The 24904-nt window shown below is 46.2% G+C and overlaps 1 protein-coding gene across 1 annotated transcript in view; it reads left to right on the top strand.

Moving 5' to 3' along the window:
* Positions 1–23218, top strand: part of LOC132832691 (polypeptide N-acetylgalactosaminyltransferase 3-like) — a 35364-nt gene extending 12146 nt beyond the window's left edge. Inside the window, exons 3-11 of the mRNA XM_060850782.1 lie at positions 460–632; positions 3116–3265; positions 5919–6153; positions 7303–7420; positions 12201–12401; positions 14560–14691; positions 16900–16992; positions 18901–19053; positions 22457–23218. Coding sequence (XP_060706765.1) covers positions 460–632; positions 3116–3265; positions 5919–6153; positions 7303–7420; positions 12201–12401; positions 14560–14691; positions 16900–16992; positions 18901–19053; positions 22457–22585 — 1384 coding nt within the window. The 3' untranslated portion in view covers positions 22586–23218. The remainder of the gene's footprint in view (positions 1–459; positions 633–3115; positions 3266–5918; positions 6154–7302; positions 7421–12200; positions 12402–14559; positions 14692–16899; positions 16993–18900; positions 19054–22456) is intronic.
* Positions 23219–24904: the final 1686 nt, after the last annotated feature.

Here is a 24904-nt window from a genome sequence, read left to right as displayed (position 1 = left end):
TCAGAGAATCTTGCAGACAGCTCTCTGAATCATCTTGTGAACCTTAGCTATACCCTCTTTGAAGTAAGGACAGTCGGGAGCCTTATGATTGCACATTGTACTCCAGCGTGGTCTCACCAAAGCCCTATGCAATTTAGCTAAAGATCCTTGCTGTTGAATTCTCACAATGTGGGCCAATGTGTCATTTGGCAAATTATCTTCCCAATTATTTGCAGCACTCAATACACATGAGAACTCCCAGATCCTCTGATCACAAGTCTATTGGGGAAATCTGAATGGAGACCCAAAGCTCAAGGGATAATTACATGATGTTCTGCAGCTTGGAAAAGAATTTAAAGGTGGCATGCCCTCAGTGGCATTCGTAAGTTTGAGGAAATCTAATTAACTGATGGTGAAAGGGAGAAGTGAGAGACTCTCTGACTTCTTGACCAAGTTCTGTTTCTTTACCACCCGCCCCAGGTGTATCAGTCAAAGGTTCAAGCGTTGCCCTCCCCTGCCGCCCACTAGTGTCATCATTGCCTTCCATAATGAGGCCTGGACTACATTGCTGCGGACTGTGCACAGCGTTCTCTACACAGTCCCCGCCCTGGTTCTGAGGGAAGTGATTCTTGTGGATGATGCCAGCACTGAAGGTCAGAATACAATGGCTTTTTAGTATCGCTTTGAGATCAAACCCATCCCTCAGAAACGTGTGCATTACTGTAGCGCCTCTGAACCTGTGGAAACATCCCGCGGCCATTCACAGTAGGAACACCAAGCGGTTTTTGATGCAGAGCCGTACGTGAGGGAGATTCTGGGACAGGCGACCAAGGGTCTCATCGGGGTTTTACAAAGGAGAGAGAGAGGTAGAGATGTTTAGGGAGGGAATTTCAGACCTTATTTCCAGGCATGGCTTCCAGGCGGAGCGATTAAAGTCATGGATGCTGGAGCAGTCAGAATTGAAGGATACCTCAGACGGTTGCAGGCTGAGTGGAGATTACAGTGAGAGAGAAACAGTTAAGGTCTTGGAGGGATTTCTGTGAAAGCATGAGAATGATATGTTTAAGTCATTGCTAAAAATCACACAACACCAGGTGAGAGTCCAACAGGTTTAATTGGAAACGCTAGAATGAAGGAGCAGCACTTTGAAAGCTAGTGCTTCCAATTAAACCTGTTGGACTATAACCTGGTGTTGTGTGATTTTTAACTTTGTACACACCAGTCCAACACCAGCATCTCCGAATCATAAGTCATTGCTGTACTGGTAGCTAACATAGGTTGGGTAACAGAAGGAAACTGGACCTAGTGTGAGTTGGAATCCGGGCAGCAGAGTTTTAGTTGAGATGGGGTTCATGGTAACTGTGAGGTTGTTAGGAGAACACTGGGATAATTGAGACTGGAGGTCACAGAGGCACAGATTTCTCAACTGGTTAAATACACCACCAGGTTTAATAACAAGAGGAGCAGATCAGAAAGGTATAACAGGTATCACAGTTTGAAGATGGATCACGTACTGATTCCAGGTTAGTGTTTGGAGATGTTTCCTTTCCTGGAAAAGGATGCCACTGCAGAACAGCCTGCCATCTCCTCTGATCCCTTTTATTTACTTGTGGGGAGTGGGTGTCACTGGCCGGGACAGTCCCTCCTTATTGTATTTGAGAAGGTGATGGGGAGCAGCTTTCTTGAACCGCCGCAGTCTGTGGACCTACAATACGGTTAGGGAGGGAATTCCAGAAGTTTGATCCAGCGACAGTAAAGAAACAGATACATTTCCAAGTCAGGATGGTGAGTGACTTGGGGGGTAACTTGCACGTAGGGTGGTGTTCCCGTGTAATCTGCTGCCCTTGTCCATCTAGATGGAAGTGGTCGTGGAATTGGAAGGTGCTGTCTTGGAGATAACTTGGAGATAGTAGTCTCTGCTGCTCCTGAGCATCGGTGGTGGAGGGAGTGGATGTTTGTGGAGGTGGTGCTAATCAAGGGGGTTGCTTCGTCATGGATGGTGCTAAGCTTCTTGAGTGTTGTTGGAGCTGCACCCAACCCATGGGAGTATTCCAGCACATTCCTGACTTGTACCATGACAGGCTTTGGGGAGTACGAGGTGAGTTACTTGCTGCAGTATTCCTCACCTCTGACCTGCTCTTGCCACCTCACTATTTATATGCTGAACTTCTGCTGGTTCGTTGAATCCTTTTAGCTGAGGGTTGCACCAGATTCTGACCCGAGGTGTTGATTGCAAATTAGTCCATAACATCATTTAAAAGGCAGCTGGATGGGTATATGAATTGGAAGGGTTTAGAAGGGTATGGGCCAAGTGCTGGCAATTGGACCTGATTAGATTAGGATATTTGGTCAGCATGAACAGGTTGGGTGGAAGGGTCTGTTTCTGTTTAGTTTAGAGGATGATGAAAAAAACCACCCAAGGACCCCAGACTCTAAAAGCTCTCCCTGATTTTTGCTGGAAAAGGGTGCGGTGGCTGAGTGGGTGCACTCTGATTCAGAAGCTCTTGAGTTCAATGACTTGAGTGGAACAAATTCTGTGTTCAGTGCAGGCCTGAGGGTGTGCTGCCTCATCAGAGGAGCCATCTTTCCAATGATATGTTATCCCAAGGCCATGTCTGCCACCTCACGGTGGGTGTCAGAGATTCCGCGGCCACTGTCGTGTGCTGAAGGTTTCTCTGCGGTGTTCTGCCCAACCATTATCCTTCTGTAAAATGGAGGATCTGCTCACATATCCTGTTGCTGTTCACGCTGTGTGAATTGGCTGCAGTCTCACTTAGCCTGCAACAGTGACTCCAGTTCAAAAGCTACTCATTGTCTGTGTGAATTGCTTCGGGATGTCCTGACGTAATGAAAAGCGCTTCACAAATGCGGATTCTTTGTCTGTATCGCTCACCAACCGAGAGGGGGCAAAATGGCTGTTCAGTTGAGTGTCTCCCGGTTGGTTAACAAACCGTGCAGCCATTTTCGGGTTGGTGTGGGAGTGTTGGTTCAGTGGGGAGGATGGGCAACCCAAGGTGACCAACAGCCAAAGTGTGTCTGGGTTTGGGGAGACGGTATGTTGGGGTTGGGCACAAATCCCCAGGGGTGCGTTTAGTCAGAGTTGTCAAGTCTAAAGGCACCACGTTCTTGCTTGCAGTCTACCTGAAGGAACAGCTAGACAGTTACATCAAGGATCTCCCGAGGGTTAAGGTGGTCAGACAGCTGAAGAGGAAAGGATTAGTATCTGCCAGATTGCTGGGGAGCTCCGTAGCGACAGGAGAGGTCCTGGCCTTCCTCGACTCGCACTGTAAGTACAAAGGCTTGTGCTTTCCTTCTGTTCACCCGACACCCCTGTAACCTTATCCACGGTTTTTGGCCTTTTCCCTGATCCCTCACCCTTTCAGAGAATCATAGAGTTGCACAGCACAGAAACAGACCCTCCGGTCCAACCCGTCCATGCCAATCAGATATCCTAAATTAATCTAGCCCCATTTGCCAGCACCTGACCTATATCCCTCTAAACCCTTCCTATTCATATATCCATCCAGATACCTTTTCAATGTTGTAATTGTACTAGTCTCCATCACTTCCTCTGGCAGCTCATCCTATACAAATGCCACCCTCTGCGTGAAAAAGTTGCCTCTTAGGTCTCTTTTATATCTTTCCCCTCTCACCCTAAACCTATGCCCTCTAGTTCTGGACTCCTGCACCCCAGGGAAAAGACCTTGTCTATTTATCCTATTCCATGTCCCTCATGATTTTATAAACCTCTATAATTTTTCCAGCTGCTATGAGGACTGGCCGAGATCTGTGCTTTAGCAACAGCTTCCAGAAAAGGAAGTCAATGTATTCACATACCGAGTGGCATTCACAGACTGTCCCAGCGGCTGTGTGGCCATGAAGCTTAAAAGGAATATTGGCCATTATTGCAATGGCCAGCTATACTGTTGGTCTGTCAATCACCAGCCCGACAGCCTCTTCCTATTGGATTTGGTCACATGGGTGAACAAAAAATGTGCTAAATGCCCACCCATAATTCGTTCTTGACTCACTTTATGTGTTAGAGGATTTTACCTCAATGGGGGAGTATGCCCCTTCCCTAAGTGCATCTTCTATGTAATTAATTTATGATTTTCTCCCCTCTGTTGTTTGATTAACGATTGTCATTGAAGCACACAGAGGCTGGGAAGTGTTAAAGTTGCAATTGGGCAGCACAGTGGTTAGCATTGCTGCCTCACACCTCCAGGGACCCCGGTTTGATTCCACCCTTGGGCCACTGTCTGCGTGGGTTTTCTCCGGGTGCACCCGCATCCTACCACTATCCGTAGATATGCTGGATTGACCGTGGGAGATTGGCCATAGTGTCTGAGGGTGTGCAGGCTAACTCTGTTACCCATCGGAAATGCAAGGTTACAGGGGTGGGTGGCTCTTTGGTGGGTCAGTTTGGACTCGATGGACTGAATGGCCTGCCTCCACACTATAGAGATTCCATGATTCACAGGCCATTTCTCAGTTGAATGCACTGGACTGCTGTCTTGTTGTTTAGAATCAAACAGCTTACTGCAGGCAGCATTCCCAATTATGGAACGCTGTAAAAGAGAGGCCATTTTTCAACCGATCTTGAAATTAAACAAACTCGCCGGGCTCTCTGGTTGCTATCTCAGAATCACAGAGATGTACAGCATGGAAACAGACCCTTCGATCCTGTAGAAAAGGCACATTGCCAGTATCTTAGCGTTGTCTTCATTGATGGCTGATGCTCACTGAGAGTAGGACAAACAAATTGTTGCAAATTCCGTTCAAAATTTATTGAACCCGCGCGCAGTCTGCACGTTTGATTCTTGCTGGGGTACAGGAGGTTGGTGCATCTCTCATTTAATCAATCCACAAAACCCAACATCATGTATGGGTAGACTCGTGCAAGCAAGCGCACAGCAAATATCTCACAGACTGGTGCTCAATGGAGTGAACAGAAAGTAAACTCATTAATTGGTCTGCTCATTTGTTCATAAAAATGCACATTGTTTTTGACTGATAGCAAGATGCCAAATTTTTCAGAAAGCTGCCCCGTGCCTGAAAGCGCCTGAGGTATAGGAATGAAATGCGGCCCCTCTTGTGAAAATGTGAAACGCCCCTGCACTAGAAAATGGAAGGGGAAGGGGTGTAATGTGGACATTATACTAGAAGGGCGAGGTATTGGGAGACTGAGGAATCATGGGAGAGGTGCTCAGAGGGCAAGATGTCAGGAAGTCAATGAAATGTGGGTAAGGAATCGGGGACAGGCCAAGGTACTGTGAGGGTATGGAGTTACGGCTGAGGTATTGTGAGGAATCAAGGTGAGGTACCAGGATACAATGGGGTAAATCAAAGAGTCACCACAATATTGAAACAGACCATTTGGCCCCGTCGAGTGCACATTGACCCTCTGAAGAGCATCCCGCCCAGACCCACCCTTCCACCCTATCGCTGTAACTCTGCACTTCCCATGGTTAATCCACCCAGCCTGCATGCTCTGGGCAACTTAGCATAGGCAATCCACCCAATCTGCACATCTCTGGACCGTGGGAGGAAACCCAAGTAGACACGGGGAGAACGTGCAGAGACACAGACAGTCGCCTGAGGGCAGAATCTAACCTGGGTCCCTGGCGATGTGAGGCAGCAGTGCTAACCACTGAGCCACTGTGTCACCCAAATCGGGATTCGGTAAACATATCCAGTGGCCCGAGGTACCCTTCAGTACCGGGCAGGGGACGTCATGCTTCAGTCGGGGGGGCTTGGGCAAGGAGCTACACAGGGGCCCGCGATTTGTGTCCCCAACCCTGTCGAGATGGTGAGTGTTTCAGGTTTGGGGGCAGTGTGAGGTACCAGGATGGTATGGTACTGGGAGGGGGAGCTTCTTCCACCGTCCCGTGTTGTCCCGTGTCAGAGCCGCTGAGTGTGCCTTTCCCTCCTCCCTGTAGGCGAATGTTTCGACGGCTGGCTGGAGCCCTTGCTGGCCCGAATTGTGAAGCTGCAGCAGGTGGTGGTCAGCCCACAGATCACCTCCATCAACCTGCACACGTTTGAGGTGGAGAAACCGTCTCCGGACGAGCGCAACCACTCCCGTGGCACCTTCGACTGGTCACTGTCCTTCAACTGGGAGGAGCTGCCCGCGTACGAGAACGATGCCAGGAAGGATGAGAGCTTCCCTTTCAGGTCAGCGGCGACTGGCGTGGGGGGAGCGGGGGGTCTCAACCCTCTCTCATTTTTCACCCCTTGTCCGGTTTGTGTTTTTTTTCATTCATTCGCAGACAGAGGTCCCGGTCTCGAGCCCGTACCTTCGGCTGATGCGTCAGAGCAACTCCACGGGAGCTTCTCTGTCTGTGGCACGCTGCGGCTTTGGAGTCAGAAAGTTCCAGCTCCCACCTCAGGCATTCAACCCCGTAATTTGAGCTGACCCCTTCAATACGTGAAAGAGGGAGTGCTGCACAGTCAGGGGTGCCCCTTTCCCGCTGTGCTCATGAAAGAAAACTGCTGTTTTGAAGAAGAGTCAGGAGAGTTCTCCCTGATGTCCAGGATTTGTTCTTCATCCAGCATGGTCTCCCTCCTATCGTCAGGGTGCTGTGAAACCTGAAAGGGTTCAGAAAAGATTTACAAGGATGTTGCCAGGGTTGAAGGGTTTGAGCTGCAGGGGGAGGCTGAATAGGCTGGGACTGTTTTCCCTGGACCGTCAGAGGCTGAGGGGTGACCTTATCGAGGTTTATAAACTGATGAGGGTTATGGATAGGGTAAATATACAAGATCTGTTCCCCGGTTTGTGGGAGTCCAGAATTAGAGGGCATGGGTTTAGGATGAGAGGGGAAAGATATAAAAGGGACAATTCTTTCCTGCATAGGGTGGTGTGTGTGTGTGTGTGGGAGGAAGTGGTGGAGGCTGGTACAATTGCAGCATTTAAAAGACATCTGGGTGGGTATATGAATAGGAAGGGTTGAGAGGGATATGGGCCAAGTGCTGGCAGTTGGGACTAGATTAATTTACGATATATGTTGGGCATGGACGAGTTGAACCTAAGGGTCTGTTTCTGTGCTGTACTTCTCTATGACTCTGAATAGAAATAAAATCAGAAATTGCTGGAGAAACACAGCAGGCCTGGCAGCCTCTGTGGAGAGAAAGCAGAATTAATGTTTCGGGTCCAGTGGTCCATTTTCAGAACCCTCTTTTATTTGTGATTTCCAGCATGTGCAGTTCTTTGTTTTTTATTTGTTGGTTTTGAATGGCTTTGTTAAACTGTAGAACAAAATAGTTTGACACAAATTGAGGTTCATCAATCAGGTACGCAAAATTTTATTGCTTTTTATTTTGCAGGACACCAGTAATCTCTGGCGGACTTTTTGCTGTTTCTAAAGCCTACTTTGAACACATTGGGACCTATGATCCCCAATTGGAGATATGGGGTGGAGAAAACTTGGAGCTGTCTTTCCGGGTAACGTAAGCCTCTGTAAATAAGATAAAATTAACACCACTGTGTCATCTCACAACATTGCTCAAACATGTGGGAAGTGAACGTGGTGGAATCTCATGACGCTGATTAGCATTAGATACTTAAAGTGACCTTGTATTCGCTGACTTATATTGGTGCCTGGTCCCAAACCTTTAAAAATTACTTTCTTGCTTTCAAATCCTTCCATGCCCTCACCTCCCCTATCTCTGTAACCTTCTCCATAGCTACACTACTTCCAACTCTAGTCTCTTGTACATCCCTGAATTCCTTCACCCTCACCATTGACTGCCTGTGAGCTGTGCAATGGCGTCTGTAAATATTTCTGGCTCTCGCCTCTTCTCTTCCTGATGTATTATTATAATAAGCAAAGACTTGGGTGTACAGGACACATTCTCAAAATTTGCAGATGGCTCAAAGCTTCAAATTATTGAGAACTGAGAGGAAGATATTCATCAGACTTCAAGATTTTTGGTACAACAACAGGGCAGGATTTATATAATTAATAGTCAGGGCTTGGATAGTGTTGTAGAACAGAGGGACCTGGACATTCAGGTACATGATTCTTTGAAGTTTGCGTCACATATAGACAAGGTGGCTCAAAAGGTATTTAGCACGTTTGCCTTCATTGCTCTATCCTTTGAGAATGGGAATTGGAAAGTCATGTTCAAGTTATACAGGATATTGGTGAGGCATCTTCTGGAATACTGTGTCCAGTTCTGGTTGCCCTGTTATAGAAAGGATATTGTTAAGCTGGAGAGGGTTCTGAAGAGATTTATCAGGATGTTGCCAGGTATGGAAGATTTGAGTTACAGATAAAGGCCGGGACTTTTTCACTGGAGTGCAGCAGGTGCTGCAAGTGTAGGATTTCAAGACAATGGGTCACATTTTTAAGGTGAAAAGAGAGAGATTTTAAAAAAAGACATGAGGGGTAAATCTTTTGCACAGAGGGTGGATCACCTGTGGAACAAACTTCCCGGAGAAGTGGTGGATGCGGGCACTGTTACAATGTTTAAAAGTCACTGAGATAAGTACATGAATAGGAAAGGTTTGGAGGGATATGGGCCAGGAGCAGGCAGGTTGGACTAGTTTAGTTTCGAATTATGTTTGGCACGGACTGGTTGGATCAGTATGACTATGACGCTAAGATAAAGGCAGGCGGGTGGAACTGGCGAACATGTGACAGATTAAGTTTATGTAGTAAAGTGTGAAGTGATTCCTTTTGAAAGGAAGATCAAGACAAGCAGTACAGAATACAGGGTGCGATTCTAAATGGAGCAAGGGAGTTGACAGCATTATGTGCGTAGATCATTGGAGGTGGCAGGGCAGTTGGAAAGGCAAACAGAATCCTGGGCAGCACAGAAAAGCAAGAAACTCACAATGAGCCTTTATAAAACCCTAGTTCAATCTAAAGTGAACTAATGTGTCCAGTTCTTGGATCACACTTCAGGAGAATTGTGCAAGTTTTAGTGAGGGTGCAGAAAATATTGAGGAGAGTAGTTCCAGAGTTGAAGGACTTGGGTTGTATTTCCTCTCAGAGCAGAGAAGGTTGAGGGACGATTTACTTTGCTCAAAACCACAGGATAGGTCTAGCTAGAGTAGATAGAGTCGCAGGCAGATAGGATAGTGAAGGAGGCATTTGGTATGCTTTCCTTTATTGGTCAGAGTACATGAGTTGGGAGGTTATGTTGCAGTTGTACAAAACATTGGTTAGGCCATTTTTGGAGATGGCGTGCAGTTCTGGTCTCCTTCCTGTCGGAAGGATGTTGTGAAACTTGAAAGGGTTCAGAAAAGGTTTACAAAGATGTTGTCAGGGTTGGAGGATTTGAGCTACAGGGAGAAGCTGAACAGACTGGGGCTGTTTTCCCTGGAGTTTTGGAGGCTAAGGGGTGACCTTATAGGTGTTTGTAAAATCACAAGGGGCATGGATAGGATAAATAAACAAAGTCTTTTCCCTGGGTTGGGGGAGTCCAGAACAAGAGGGCATAGATTTAGGGTGAGAGGGGAAAGATTTAAAAGGGACCTAGGAGGCAACTTTTTCACACAGAGGATGGTATGTGTATGGAATGAGATGCCAGAGGGTGTGGTGGAGGCTGGCATAATTACAGCATTTAAAAGGCATCTAGATGGGTATATGAATAGGAAGGGTTTGGAGGGATATGGGCTGGCTGCTGGCAGGTGGGACTAGATTAGGTTAGGATATCTGGTCAGTATGGACGAGTTGGACCGAAGAGTCTGTTAACGTGCTGTACATCTCTCTGACTTAAGATAATGATCTCAAGGCAGCATGAGGAAACTGTTTCTGCGCGGTGATGTGGGATACAATTATAGGAATGAGGAGAATGAGTAGGCCACTCGTTGAGCTAGCTTCACTATCGTGTAAGATCGTGACTCCATATTCCAGGCAACACCCCGATAACCTTTCAGCACCCCCATTGCTTATCGAGAACCTGTCTACCTTTCTTAAAAATACTGAAAGATGCTGCTTCCATTGCCTTTTGAAGAGGAGGTCCACGGTGAACATAAGAAATGTCTTCATCCCTGTCTTAAATGGGCGCCTCTTATTTTGAGATGATGTTTCAAAGCGCCTAGTTCTAGATACCCCCACATGAGGGAACATCATCTCCATGTCCACCTGTCTTACTCTCTTAAACTACAGCGGATGAGCCTAGCGTTTCCAACCTTTCCTCACGAGACAACCATAACTGCTCCCAATGCATTTGCATCCTCCCACACCTTAATTTAGAAGAACGATACTGTACACAGTATTCCAGATGTGGTCTCACCAGTGCCTCGTGTAACTTCTTTTCAAATTCACTCCATTGCTTATACTGAGGTCTTATAGCGAAGCAGCATCCAAAGTAATATTAGGAGTTCCATGTTTTTGACCCAGTGATACTGAAGGAACGGTAATGCACTCCCAAGTCAGGATGGTGTGCGGTTGGAATGAAACTTGGATGGTGTTCCCATGCCTCTGTCCTTCTAGATGTAGAGGCTGTGGGTTTGAAAGGTGCAGTCAGAGGAAATCAGTACCAAAGCGTACTTCTGAATATTCCCTACTTCTGAATTCGACACCCCAAACAATAAATGATAATATTCTATTTGCTTCCCTCATTACCTGCAGTACTTACATAGTCAACATTTGTGATTCACACATCAGGACACTCAGACACCTCACTACTTCAATACTCTGCAATCCCTCACCATTTAGATAATATAACTCTTCCTGCCCAAATGAACAATTTCACATTTTCCTACATTATGCTTAATTTTTCAGGTCTTTGCCCACTCACTCACTTCATCAATCTATATCTCTTTTTAGCCACCTTATGTCCTCTTCATAATTTACTTTCCTATCTGTCTGATATTGGCAAAATAAAAACCATAACTTCGATCTCTTTGTTCAAGTTATTTATATAATTCTTAAAGTGTTGAAGACCCATTAGTGATCTCTGTGGCACATCATTTATTTCATCTTGCTGACAGAAAATTATCCACTTTCTGTTTCCTGTTCATCAGTGAATCTTCTGTTATGCCAATATATTATCCCTGAGACGATGGGTCTTTATTTTCAACAGTAACCTTTAATGTGACACCACATTAAACGTTTTTTTGAAATCTTAAGTACAATCTATCCACCGATTCCCCTTTATCTATGTTACATGTTATTTCCTTAACAAAACTCCATTCTTTTTCACAAAACCATGATGACTCTGCCAGATTTGACATGGCTAAACCCTCCTGCTTAATTTACACCATCAATACAGAAAAGATTTATCTTGTGCAATAATCGGAAAATTCGAGAGGCCAAGAACTATTTAAAGTAAAAATTAACAACTTTATTTCTTAAAGCATAACAGAGAATAACTAATTAACAACAATTTACAACTCCTTCTTCTAACCTATCTTTTTTCTTCTCTTCTACAATACTCATCCAATAAAATCCCCGATTAAAATTTACCAAAAATTCAAATTTTCAAAACCAGCCAGCTGTCGAATCTTTTATTTAGACCTTCCTGTATCTTCTTTTCTTCTTTGGGAAGATGTTTCACAGGTCACGCATCGATATGAGAACTATTCTCTGGGCAGTCTGCAGATGTCATTGGTTTGGCAGTTCTCTTCCCAACTGTTCAATTTTCCCCTATCTTAGACCCCCAAAGCATTGGATTCTGTCATTGCCAATATACTAAAGTCAAACGTGATTGGAATTTGGTATTTTTTGGGGTATAATTTAAATTCATTGGCCCAATTCAAATCTGTTTTGTCGTTTCCATGCATTCCAGCTAATCTAGCTTCCAACCAAGTGTTACATTGGTGCCTTATTCAGAACACTTGGTACTGCCACGTAGTTCTGCTACCTCTCTTCAAGGTACAGTATACCCACGTCTTCATAATAATGTTTTAAGTGCCCCGTTTTAACATGGCTTCCAATATCTTCTATAAGTCGCCTATTGTTTCCCACGTTCTGTCTCCATCCTTTTCTTTTGAGTAAAAGGGTTGCATTTGCTATTTCTATCGAATCGATCCTTCCCTGAATCTAGTAAATTTTGCAAAATTAAAAGCAGTGCGTCAAATGCTTCACTAGCCACTGGTATTTGTGTATTCATGTATCATGTATCCCTTATCTCCTTGTCTGAAGCTTAAAAGACCTAACACCCAAAGATCATTTCGAAAACGGACCCAAATATGCTGATGGCCACTTTAACCAAATACCCTCACACTTCCTGTTCACCTTGACCATGACTAAATGTCTGCTCATTCACAGGTCTGGCAGTGTGGTGGGAAACTTGAGATCGTACCCTGCTCTGTCGTGGGGCACGTGTTTCGCAGCGACACTCCGTACACCTTCCCAGATGGAGTGCAGGTCGTGTATCGCAACCTGGTGCGAGTGGCTGAGGTATGGATGGATGAGTACAAGAACATCTTTTATCATCGGATCCAGGAAGCAGCAGACATTGCGCAGAAGGTGACTTTCACTGAAGAAGTCAGAATCACACGGGGAGCTGTGGCGTGGCTGGGGAAGACGTAAACTACGGTGGCACAGTGGTTAGCACTGCTGCCTCACAGCGCCAGAGACCCGGGTTCAATTCCCACCTCAGGTGATTGACTGTGTGGAGTTTGCATGTTCTCCCCTGTCTGCGTGGGTTTCCTCCGGGTGCTCCGGTTTCCTCCCACATTCCAAAGATGTGCAGGTTAGGTGAATTGGCCATGCTAAATTGCCCATAGTGTAAGGCAAGGGGTAAATGTAGGGGTGGGTTGTGCGTCGGTGTGGACTTGTTGGGCCAAAGGGCCTGTTTCCACACTGTAAGTAATCTAATCTAATCTAATCTGAGAGGACTCAGGGTCATCTTTAGAGGAATTTTGAGAGCAGTTAATAATGGATGGGGAGGAAAAAATACTCTTAGTTGAGGTGGCACAGTGGCTAGCACTGTTTTCTCACAGTGCCAGAGACCCAGGTTTGATCCCAGCCTCGGGTGACTGTCTGTGTGGAGTTTGCACATTCTCCCCGTGTCTGTGCGGATTTTCTCCGGGTGCTCCGCTCACCCCCCGCCCCGTTCAAAGATGTGCAGGTTAGGGTGGATTGGCTGTGCTACATTGTCCACAGTGTTAGGTGCATTAGGCAGATGGAAATGGGTCTGGGTGGGTTACTCTTTGGCGGGTCAGTGTGGACTTGTTGGGCCGAAGGGCTTGTTTCCACACTGTGGGGAATCTAATCTTAAGACTGAGTAATAGGGATGAACTGATTTCTTAGCCTGCCCCACTCCCCCAATGGTCGCAACAAAGTTTGAATTTAAAAGGAAGGTGATATTGCCAGTTGTGTTTTACCCTGTATAGAGCTCAGCATCAGATACTAATCAGCTGGGTGCCTTTACTAACTAGTAAAGAACTGGTTTACTGCAAACAAGATTTATTCAGACAAAGATGTGAGGATTATCAATAAAAGGTTCAAACTGTGCAAATATAAACAGCAAATAAACACACACACACAAAAAATATCATGTCTGCAAAATCTAAACATAGACTACTGAGCATAACCTCGGCCAAGTAAAGTTCAATTCCAAATAGAGAATTATTCACAAATTGTCCAAATGTCTGTAGCCAATGGCATTTTGCTCAATACCTCTCTGGAGACAGTGGTGCAGAATTTGAATAATCTTTTTTAGGAATCTTCTACGTGAGGCGATAAGGTTTTCCAGTCGGCTATCATCTCGCAGACTTTGATGAGAATAGTTTCATAGCAGAGGAGAAAGCAAAACTTCCCAAAGCTCCTGAGGGAAAATGTGTTTGATTATCTGTGTTGAAGTCCAATAGCTTTTTTCACCCACAAACTAAGCCGTGTGACCCTCTAAAATTCTGCAGAGTTGGTTTCTCCATCCAGCTGCTTGTGTTCTTTACAAATACATTATTTCTGTGTTATCTTTGTTTTTGGAGGTTGTTATTTTTAAAGAGTCCAAGATATAACACCTTCAAAAGCCAAAGGTATTCAATCAGTGATATTCTAAGTTAGTCTTTCCATTGACACATCTTCACAACACCTGGAAGTAGGGCTACCATAGGGAGTAGCTGAAGCAAGTAATGTTGATGAATTTCTGGGGAATCTTGATAGGTATATGAAGGCAAAGGAACAGTGTGATATACAGACAGGGTGAAGATCACTGGGGAGAAAATGTGGGAAGCAGACGGGCTGAACAGGACAGAGTTGGGATCAGCCAAGGTTAGGGCAATGATGGAACTCAGGCAAGTTAGCACACCGTTCCAGTGAATAGTACAGCAAAGGGCTGAATGGCCTCCTTCCTACGGGCTGCAGCCAAGCTATCTTGTATGTTGAGCGTGCAGGACATTGCAGTGGCAAATCTAGGAGAAACAGGAGGTCATTAATAAAACAGTTGCGTTTCTTTGTTTACTTTTGGTGAAACAATTGCAAATTATAGTAAACCAGGAGCAGACAGCCAAGGAACCTAAGGTGAAGACTTAGTGGGACCAAGTACGGTCTCCTGTGGAGATCACGGAATGCCATTTCGGAAAGGATATCCGCATCTTGGGCATGAGGGAGGAGACGCTGAAGGTCATAGTGGAGTAAAGGACAGTAATCTGTGATCTCTCTCTCTCTCTCTCTCTCTCAGGGTTTGTTTGGTGACGTATCTGAGAGGAAACGGATCAGAGAGAGGCTGCGTTGCAAGGATTTCACCTGGTACCTCAACAACATCTACCCTGAGCTATTCATACCAGCCATCTACAAGACAACGAACCTATTAGTGAGTTGACTGTCACAGGATCGTTAACTCCTGAATGTTGGAAACCGCTGCAGCATGGTTTGTGGAAGCTCACTGTGTCAGTTCAAAACAACAACTTGCATTCATGTAGCCCCTTTAATGTCGCAAAATGTCCCAACAGCATAAGAAGTGACACTGAGCCACAAGGTGGATATTCAAACAGGTGACCCCCCAATACCATGTCAAAACTACAGGCTTCATAAAACCAGAACTAGTAGGAGCAGAAGTTGGCATTCAGCCCATCAGTCCTGCTTCACCATTCAGAGAGATTTCAGGGAACGACAGGAAGGTGACAAAGTTTAGAGTTCAAGTTTCAGAGTCTAGGTCTTAGCAGCTGTAGAGATGCCCGGGAATAGTGGAGCAACCGTAATCAGGGTCAGAGAGGGGGCCAGACTGAGGACACCACGGGAATTTTGGAGGGATTTGCGACCGGAGGAATTTATAGAATCACGAAGGGAGCTGAGGTCGCAGAGGGAATTGAAAACAAGGATAGGAAATTCAGAGTTGTCTGAACAGAAGCCTGGGTAGGACCAGTGGGCGCAGTAGTTGAGGGAGGAGCAGGGATCTTGGTGAGTTGGGATAAAGGGGGCAGCAGAATTTGAGAGGAGTTAAATGTCTATAGAAGGGACGGAACGTGGTTGGCCGTGAGGTAGTGCTTTGGAGTATTCAAGTCTAGGAGGCAACAAAGGAGGACGTGAGGACTGCAGATGCTGGAGATCAGAGCTGAAAATGTGTTGCTGGAAAAGCGCAGCAGGTCATGCAGCATCCAAGGAACAGGGGAATCGATGTTTCAGGCATGAGCCCTTCTTCAGAAATTCAGGCAGCATCCAAGGAGCAGGAGAATCGATGTGAAGGGCTCATGCCTGAAACGTCGATTCTCCTGCTCCTTGGATGTTGCCTGACCTGCTGCGCTTTTCCAGCAACACATTTTCAGCTAGGAGGCAATAAAGGCTATAGTGACAGGTTTGTATTGAAAGCAGACAGGAATGTGTTGCACAAGGTAATGGTTCATGACTTGTCCTGACTTGTCCTACCTGCCTGTCTCCTTTTCCACCTATCCACTCCACCCTCTCCTCTCTGACCTTTCACCTTCATCCCCTCCCCCACTCACCCATTGTACTCTATGCTACTTTCTCCCCACCCCCACCCTCCTCTAGCTTATCTCTCCACCCTTCAGGCTCTCTGCCTGTATTCCTGATGAAGGGCCTTTGCCTGAAACGTCGATTTTACTGCTCCTCGGATGCTGCCTGAACTGCTGTGCTCTTCCAGCACCACTAATCCAGAATTCAATGATTCTGAAAGGGTCAGTGTTAAAATGGCATTAGCTCCACCCAATCTAGTGATGTAGCACACACACAATCTTTGGGTAGAGACAGGAATTCTACCTGAGTACCTTAGGGAACAAATGTACTCCCTACAACTCCTGAAAGTCCTTAGTAATTAAGCCCGACGAGCAATGCAAGTTGCACTCATTGTATTTTGTGACATCTTGTTAGCAAAGATGAGTGCCCCTTCTGTTTGGGTTCATCAAGGATCTGTCCTGTATCACTGATCATTAGTCAGGCCCTAGGCACAGTATAGACAAAGAAACTACCTCAAACAGCTCCTTACTGTGTGCCACATATGGGCAGAGCTGGCAGAACATGAGTTCCAGCAGAGGTAAATACCACAGGACGACCAGAATTAGGATTCAAAATGGAGACCTTACAAAGGGTTGAATTGTTTTTGGCGGAGATCACTGCATGCATCCCTACTTGAGAAGGTGGACAGAGCCCGGGGGTTGTTCCCAGGCTGATTTTCTGCCCTATTGAGTGCCCTTCTGAGTACCCTCTCGGTCAGGTATTTGTACAAGTCCCACTCCAGAGACACAAACACAAACCTGCTGTTGTACAAAGTGTGGCACATTCTTTCTTGTGAACAATAAAGGGAATGAAAGGATAAGTTTCATACCTTGAGGGAAATAATATGCTGTGCTAAGTGTCTGGGAGTCTTGCAAGGGCTTCGAGATTCAGACCCTGGGTAGTTTGAGATTAACTGCATGTTAGTTTGAGCATGTTAAGTCTGGAGCTTATAGGAATAGTGCAATATTTCAGCATAAGGACAAGTCAACTGTAAGTCTGCAGTGTGATTTCATACCAGGACCTCTTTCCTGCAGATATCTGTAACACTGTCACGTGTATTCTCTTGCAGCTGATGAACCGAGGGAACCAACTCTGCTTGACCATTGGACCAGCGAGAAGGTCCGTATTCATGAATCCCTGCTACAGCCTCCAGGAGCATCAGGTAAACAAAGCCAGTGGGAGGCTCCCAGCAGGGGAAGTCTAGACACTTGCCCAGTTACACTCTAGCCACCATCAGCCGCTCCCCAACCATCCCTTCTTCAGAACCGGCCGGCCTGGAAGGTTCTTGATGTAGTCTGTAGTGACCAATCACCAAACGCTGCTGAGTGGCCAACACATCCCACCTGTCTGTATGACCAATCACCAGAGTGGCATTGTGGTCAACACATCCCACCTGCCTATAGTGACCAATCACCAGAGTGGCTGTGTGGTCAACACTTCCCACTTGTCTGTAGTGACCAATCACCAGAGTGGCTGTGAGGCCAACATTTCCCACTTCTCTGTAGTGACCAATCGACAGACAGTGCTGAGCGGCCAACACTGCCCACTTGTTTATAGTGACCAATAACTAGCAGTTGCTCAGCTCTTGAATAAGAAGATTGCGTCTGGTAGAATGGATGAGCGGTCTGCGTCGCTGGATTAAGGTTCCAGTCTCTAAGGAGGTGTGGATTTGAGTTCCACCGTTGCCATTCGTGCCTGTTATACTGCAGTGCGTTAAAGTTCAACATTAAACATTCAGTTCAAAACTGAATCTGGAGGTGTGAGGGCCCCTTCTGAGAAGCTCGAGCACACAATCCAGGTTGACTTTATTGAGGGAGTAATGATTTGGAGGTGTCTGTGTTGGACTGGGGTGTACAAAGATAAAAATCACACACCACCAGATTATAGTCCAGCAGGTTTATTTGGAAGCACTAGCTTTCAAAGCGCTGATCTTTCATCAGGTGGTTGTGGAGCAGGGCCATAAGAGACAGAATTTATAAGCAAAAGATTACAAGGATACATTGAACAAACCTAGATAAGTCTTTCATTTTTTTTAGATTACTTACCAACAAGTCCACACTCACCTGCCGAAGCGCAACCCACCCAGACCCATTCCCCTACATTTACTCCTTCACCTAACACTAGCACTGTGGAAGGAAACCGGAGCACCCGGAGAAAACCCACACAGACACGGGGGGAATGTGCAAACTCCACACAGTCAGTCGCCTGAGCTGGGAATTGAACCCACTATGCTAACCACTCTGCCACTATGTCGCCCACTATCTTTTAGAATGGTTTTGCTGGTTTCAGTTCTTTAATATGTAAATCCCAGAACTTCTTTTAAGTCGCATTCTCAAGATAATTGTGGGCGGCATGGTGGCACAGTGGTTAGCACTGCTGCCTCACAGCACCAGAGACCCGGGTTCAATTCCTGCCTCAGGCGACTCTCTGTGTGGAGTTTGCACATTCTCCCCGTGTCTGTGTGGGTTTCCTCCCACAATCCAAAAATTGTGCAGGTTAGATGAATTGGCCATGCTAAATTGCCTGTAGTGTTAGGTGAAGGGGTAAATGTAGGAGTATGGGTCTGGGTGGTATCTGCTTCGGTGGGTCGGTGTGGACTTCTTGGGCCGAAGGGCCTGTTTCCATACTGTAAGTAATCTAATCTAATAATTAAAGATTTTATAAGAAGAGGTGACACCTCAGCTCAGACAATGCCTGCAAGGTGTGAGTCTGACCTTACTGAGGGAGAACTATCGGAAATCCCCGTATGGACAGGACATGCCGCAAAGCTCCATCCACTCCCATGTAAAAGTGGGAAGGACCGAGACTGCTCCCAAGGCTTTGGACAATGCTTATTCCTTACTCAGATGGTTAAAGTACAAACAGGTTATCTGCTGATTGCTGTCTGTGGGAGCTTCCTGTGTGCAAATTGGCTGCCGTGTTCCTTAATTTACAACAGCAAACTCTCTTCAAACAGGACTCACCCTGGCTGTAAAGGTTTTGCACTCTTTCAGGAGAACACAACAATGGGATCGCGAAGTGGTTCCCACCCTGCTCACCTCCTCTCTCTGGTCTCTGACTGCCCCCACAGTATTTTGAGTACACATTCCGCGGTGAGATCCTCGCTGACTCCTCTCGCCCGCTCTGCCTGCATGCTGGGATTACCGTGGTGCTGCTGGTCAAGTGTGCTGCCGACCGACGGGTCGGCCATGTCCCGTCGGCCCAGAAGTTCCGAATCAAACCGGTGAGTGTGAACTGTCTGGGAAGTGGGAAACAGCCGGCAGAGATAACGCAGGAGGTCCGTGACAGTTTGGGTGGTCTTTCGATCTGCAAACAGATTCCAGAAACCCACTCCATGATCAAACACAGTATTAAAGCTTTTACCCTCATCCCACGTCCAGCAGTCAAGGTGAGGGGCTGGGGAGTGTAGAGCATTAGGGACATTTGGACTGGGCCATCCTGTGGTCAGACACTGTTCTTTTGTGTTCCAGGGACTGGAGATTGGGGATTTGTCAGGGCAGTGGATCAGATACTGTCCGTCTCTGGGGACTGGGGTCTTGGCTGGTCTGCTTGTAACCTCTAATCCACGTTCCCACCTATCCCTGATAACCTTTCACTCCCTCTCCTTGATTTCAGTGAGTCTCTCTCTCACTGCACCCCCCAGGTCATCTCCTCTGCACAGAAACTCTTCAGCCACGTTCTCAAACAGACTCGTTACCACAGCCACATCTCCTTCCTCAGCAGCACCGCCCTCCTAACCTGCAATCTCCTTACTGACCTCTCCGCCCCCACCCCACTCCGGCCTATCACCCTCACCTTGACCTCCTTTCACCTATCCCACCTCCATCGCCCCTCCCCCAAGTCCCTCCTCCCTACCTTTTATCTTAGCCTGCTTGGCTACTCTCTCTCATTCCCGATGAAGGGCTTATGCTCGAAACGTCGAATTCCCTATTCCTGAGATGCTGCCTAACCTGCTGTGCTTTAACCAGCAACACATTTCCAGCACCCCCCTCTCTTACCAAGAAGCTATCCACCACTGTCTTAAAAATATTCAAAGTCTTTCCTTCCACTGCCTTTTTCAGAATGAGACTGATGGCTTTCTGTGAGAAATAGTTTGGCTTCATCTCTGTTTTGAATGGGTGACTACATTTTAAACAGTGACCCTTGTCCTTAATTCTCCTGCAAGAGGAATCATCCTCTCCACATCTCTCCTGTCAAGACTCGTTAGGATATTATATGTTTCGATCAAGTTGTAGATTTGTACAGCACATAAGCAGACCCTTCAGTCCAACTCATCCATGTCAACCAGACATCCTAAACTTAGCTAGTCCTATTTGCCAGTATTTGGCCCACATCCCTTTCAACCTTTCCTATTAATACATCCTTCTAAATGTGTAATTGTCTCCTTCTTATTTTTCTGATATAAGCACAGCGTCTCCAACTTTTCCTCATTAGACAATCTACCAATTCCAGTTGTTAGTCTGATAAACCTTCTTGGAACTGCTTTCCTTATGAGTTGACCAACACTGTGAACTTTATTGCAGATGCATTTTTACAAGTGCCCTGCATAACTGAAGGATAACGTTCCTAGTTTTGTATACTCAAGCCTGCTCACAATTAATGATAGCATTCTACTAGCTTTACTAATTACTTGCTGGACCTGTGTACTAACTATTTGCAATTCATGCAGTAGGACACCCAGATCTCTCTGCATCTCAGAGCACTGGACTGTCTTTCCATTGAGATAATATGCTTCTTTTCATTCCTCTTGCCAAAATGGATAATTTTATCTACATTATGCTCCTTTTGCCAGCTTACTTAACCTTTCAAACTTTTTGTAGCCTCCTTCTGTCTTCACTACGTAAAAGAGGATGAACACAGGGTGGCATGGTGGCTCAGTGGTTGGCACTGCTGCCTCACAGTGCCAGGGTCCCGGGTTCGATTCCAGCTTTGGCCGACTGTGGAGTTTGCACATTCTCCCCGTGTCTGTGTGGGTTTCCTCTGGGTGCTCCGGTTTCCTCCCACAGTCCTTGGTGGAGTGGGAGGGGGAGTTGAAGTGTTGAGCCACAGGTGGTTGGGTTGGTTGGACTGCTCCCAGGAGGACCAGTTCCAATACCGAACAACCCAGATGGCCTCCTTCTTCAAAGACCGCAATTTCCCCCAGACGTGATCACCGATGGTTTCTACCGCACCTCCTCCACTTCCCGCCCCTCCAATCGCCACCAGGACAGAACCCCACTGCTCCTCACCTATCACCCCACCAACCTCCATATACATCGTATCATCCATCGTCATTTCCGCCACCTCCAAACAGACTCCACCACCAGGGATATATTTCCACCCCCTCCCCTATCCTGCTCCTTGGATGCTACCTGATCTACTGCGCTTTTCCAGCAACACATTTTCAGCTCTGATCTCCAGCATCTGCAGCCCTCACTTTCTCCTAGAAGATTTCCTCCCACAGTCCAAAGATGTGCAGGTTAGGTGAATTGGCCATGCTAAATTGCCCATAGTGTTAGGTGCATTAGTCAGAGGGAAATGGGTCTGGGTGGGTTACTCTTCAGTGGGTCGGTGTGGGCTTGCTGGGCTGAAGGGCCTGTTTCCACACTGGAGGGAATCTAATCTAACCTAATCTTGGACTCTGCCCCCTGAAAATGTTGGGTGTGGGAGTTATTTGACATTTTCAAAATGGAGGCAGATATAATTTTGTCAGGTAAGCCTACTAAAGGATTGTTGAATTCAGGCAGGTAATGGAGTTAAGACACAGATGCGCCAAGATGTGACTGAGTGGTGCCAGAACTGTTTGGAGAGAACAGAATTCCTTTTTCCTCCTTACCAGTAAGTTTCATCCAGGGCAGAAAGAGTGGTGCTAGAACATGACACTACACTTTAGAAAGGATGTGAAGGCATTACATACTTTAGGGTGGGTGCTGAGCAGATTTGCCCAAATTGTTGCAGGGATGGGAGATTTTAGCTTAGGGGTGGGCTGGAGCTTTTCTGCTCAGAGTGACAGAGGTGCACAAGATGATGACACATTGGATATGGTAAGCAGGAAAGATAATTCTTATTAACTGATGGTCGAATGACTTATGAGACAGGGATTTAAGCTCTTCGGCTTGGAATACAAAGTGTCTGTATTAAAACGCAATGAATGATAATGGTCTGGAGCTCATGTCCCACGATTTAGATTTAGACTTCAGTTCCATTGTCTCATGTACTCAACTACAGAGTGCAAGAATACAGCGAAATGTGTACAGTGTTGCCACACATGGTGTACTTGTAGGTCCAAAATCTTAGTTACATAAGTAGAAAAATAAAGAAATAACTTTGAAAGTTCAGCACTGCAGTCATCTTAGCATAAAAGTTGAAAACTAAAGAAATAAAGTTTAAAAAGTCAGTGTGGTGGAAGCAGGGCTGATCAACGATTTCCAAATTGGATGCTCATTGAAAGGAAAGCGCCAATGAGAACCAAACAGGAGGATATTTGAATTGACTCAGAGAGAGCAAGCATAGACTCAGTAGGCCAAATGGCTTCCTTCTGTGCTGTAAGTGACTCCTCATTCCCTTCACAGAGGGTGCAGAGATGATATGCAAGAATGGACCCTGAAGTCCAACTGACCGAGAGCTCTTGTTTGTTTTCAACCCAGGGTGGAATGATCCTGAGTCCTGCGGTGGGCCTGTGCCTGTCTGTGAGGGGCAACTTTGTGAAGATGGTGTTGTGTGACCCTATGGACAGGCGACAGCACTGGACTTTCATCAGGGAAACATCTGACTGAAACCTGCCAGCAACCTGTGGCAACATGTGGCGTTTCAGTTCTGGCGGAGCTTGGTGCTGCCAACTCCACTGTGGGAGATTAAAACACGGCAGTTTCTGACCGCCCCACCGCTGTTGCTCGCCTCTTCCCAACATCTCAGCCAACATCTCATTGCCTGCTTTCACATGGCCAATCGGAAGGCAAACGGGTTCTGACTCAACCGATTCTGCCATTCTTCTTGACTGTGAGACTTTCCCCAGTCCAACACTTAATTTAAAACACATCGATTTGGAAATAGAAAAGGAAACAAAACTATTTTAAAACCTCTCCCGTTTTTCTTATGGAATTTGCCTTCCAGAGGTTCGCCTTTAATTCCTGCTGATTCCCAGGTCAGTTTTGCAGGGTGTGTGTCACCCCACTACGTGGCTTTCGAGTTTTGGTCAACTGAGCTAAACCAGGTGCATACTGTCAGTCAGGCAGCAATTCTCCACGATGCACTGATCACTGATATCTCTCTCAAAAATGTTGTTGCTTTATGGGACTGGAGGAATAAAATGTACCAGCCAGACAAACGTTATATTTTAAGAAGGACCGAGTTGTAGTTTGCTGAATTTTCATCACTTGTATGTGGGATTGTTTACAAGAAATGTTCACGTGTGCCTTAGTTGTTCATTGTCAAAGATTAAACTTTTATGTTTTAGCCCATTTGCCACAATATTGCTTTATGCACAGGATGATGGGGGAGGTGGCACTCAGATCCTCAAGTCCACTCTACCACTCCATTGGATGTTGGCTGATCCTATTTTAACATTCTGCATCTATATCCTCCTTGGTTTACTGTTAGGTTTAGCCTCGGCCAGTGTAGCGATTGGAACCAGGTGGATCATATTGACTATGAGATGCTTGGTTGGGTTTCTTAACCTGAGTCAATCAGAGACCCTAGGCTGACCAACATAAAGGGGGAATTTAGAAAAATATATAACCAAAAAAAGGAAGAAAAGAAAAACAAGTGCATTTAGAATTTCCTCAAAAGATATATAAACAGGGAACTCAGAGTCTCCTGACTTCAGGGACTGACTTTGAGCTGGTTGGCCCCAGCCAGTGTACTGTACACAAGGAAATAAAGGGTGACTTGCTGACGGGATACTGGCTTCCGCCAGCAAATAAAAAAATTGATTGATCTCAATTGATGAATGCTTACATTCTCCAAGAGGTCCTGATTTGCACACCCCCTCTGGGTGGGGTATTTCACTGACGAAAATGGTCTGGCTCATGGTTTAAGTATACGGCCGTTTGGTTCTGGACTCTCCCCATCAGCAGAAACTAGTTTCTTAGATTACTTACAGTGTGGAAACAGGCCCTTCGGCTTAACAAGTCCACACCGACCCGCCGAAGCACAAGCCTCCCATTCCCCTACATTTACCCGTTTTACCTAACACTACGGGCAATTTAGCATGGCCAATTCACCTGGCCTGCGGGAGGAAACCGGAGCACCCGGAGAAAACCCGCACAGACACGGGGAGAATGTGCAAACTCCACACAGTCAGTTGCCTGAGTCAGGAATTGAACCCGGGTCTCTGGCACTGTGAGGCAGCAGTGCTAACCACTGTGCCACCATGCCGCCCATTCTAACGTCTAGGCATTTGCAACCTTCAATTCACACCATCCCACATGCGAGCAAACTGTGGGTAACCAGGGGGAGTACACCAAGACCCAGTAACATTGGCCTGCGGCTTATTGGGCTCAGGTTGGGATGAGGTACCTCTTCTGGGACTGTGGGCTGAGGAGGTCTGGGCCAGAGGTATCCCAGAGTCCGGAGCTACAGTCCATTGACTGGAGATTTCTAAATTGGAGAAAGGCCAATTTTGATGGTATTAGGCAAGAACTTTCGAAAGCTGATTGGAGGCAGATGTTCACAGGTAAAGGGACGGCTGGAAAATGGGAAGCCTTCAGAAATGAGATAACAAGAATCCAGAGAAAGTATATTCCTGTCAGGGTGAAAGGGAAGGCTGGTAGGTATAGGGAATACTGGATGACTAAAGAAATTGAGGGTTTATTTAAGAAATAGAAGGAAGCATATGTCAGGTATAGACAGGATAGAGTGAGTGAATCCTTAGAAGAGTGTAAAGGCAGTAGGAGTATACTTAAGAGGGAAATCAGGAGGGCAAAAAAGGGACATGAGATAGCTTTGGCAAATAGAATTAAGGAGAATCCAAAGGGTTTTTATATGAAGGACATATATGAAGGACAAAGGGGTAACTAGGGAGAGCATAGGGCCCTCAAAGATCAGTAAGGCACCCTTTGTGTGGAGCCACAGATAAAGAAGAGATATTAAATGAA

This window comes from Hemiscyllium ocellatum, chromosome 35 (assembly GCF_020745735.1).
Source record: "Hemiscyllium ocellatum isolate sHemOce1 chromosome 35, sHemOce1.pat.X.cur, whole genome shotgun sequence".
Lineage (NCBI taxonomy): Eukaryota > Metazoa > Chordata > Chondrichthyes > Orectolobiformes > Hemiscylliidae > Hemiscyllium > Hemiscyllium ocellatum.
This window is presented reverse-complemented; position numbering and strand designations above follow the sequence as displayed.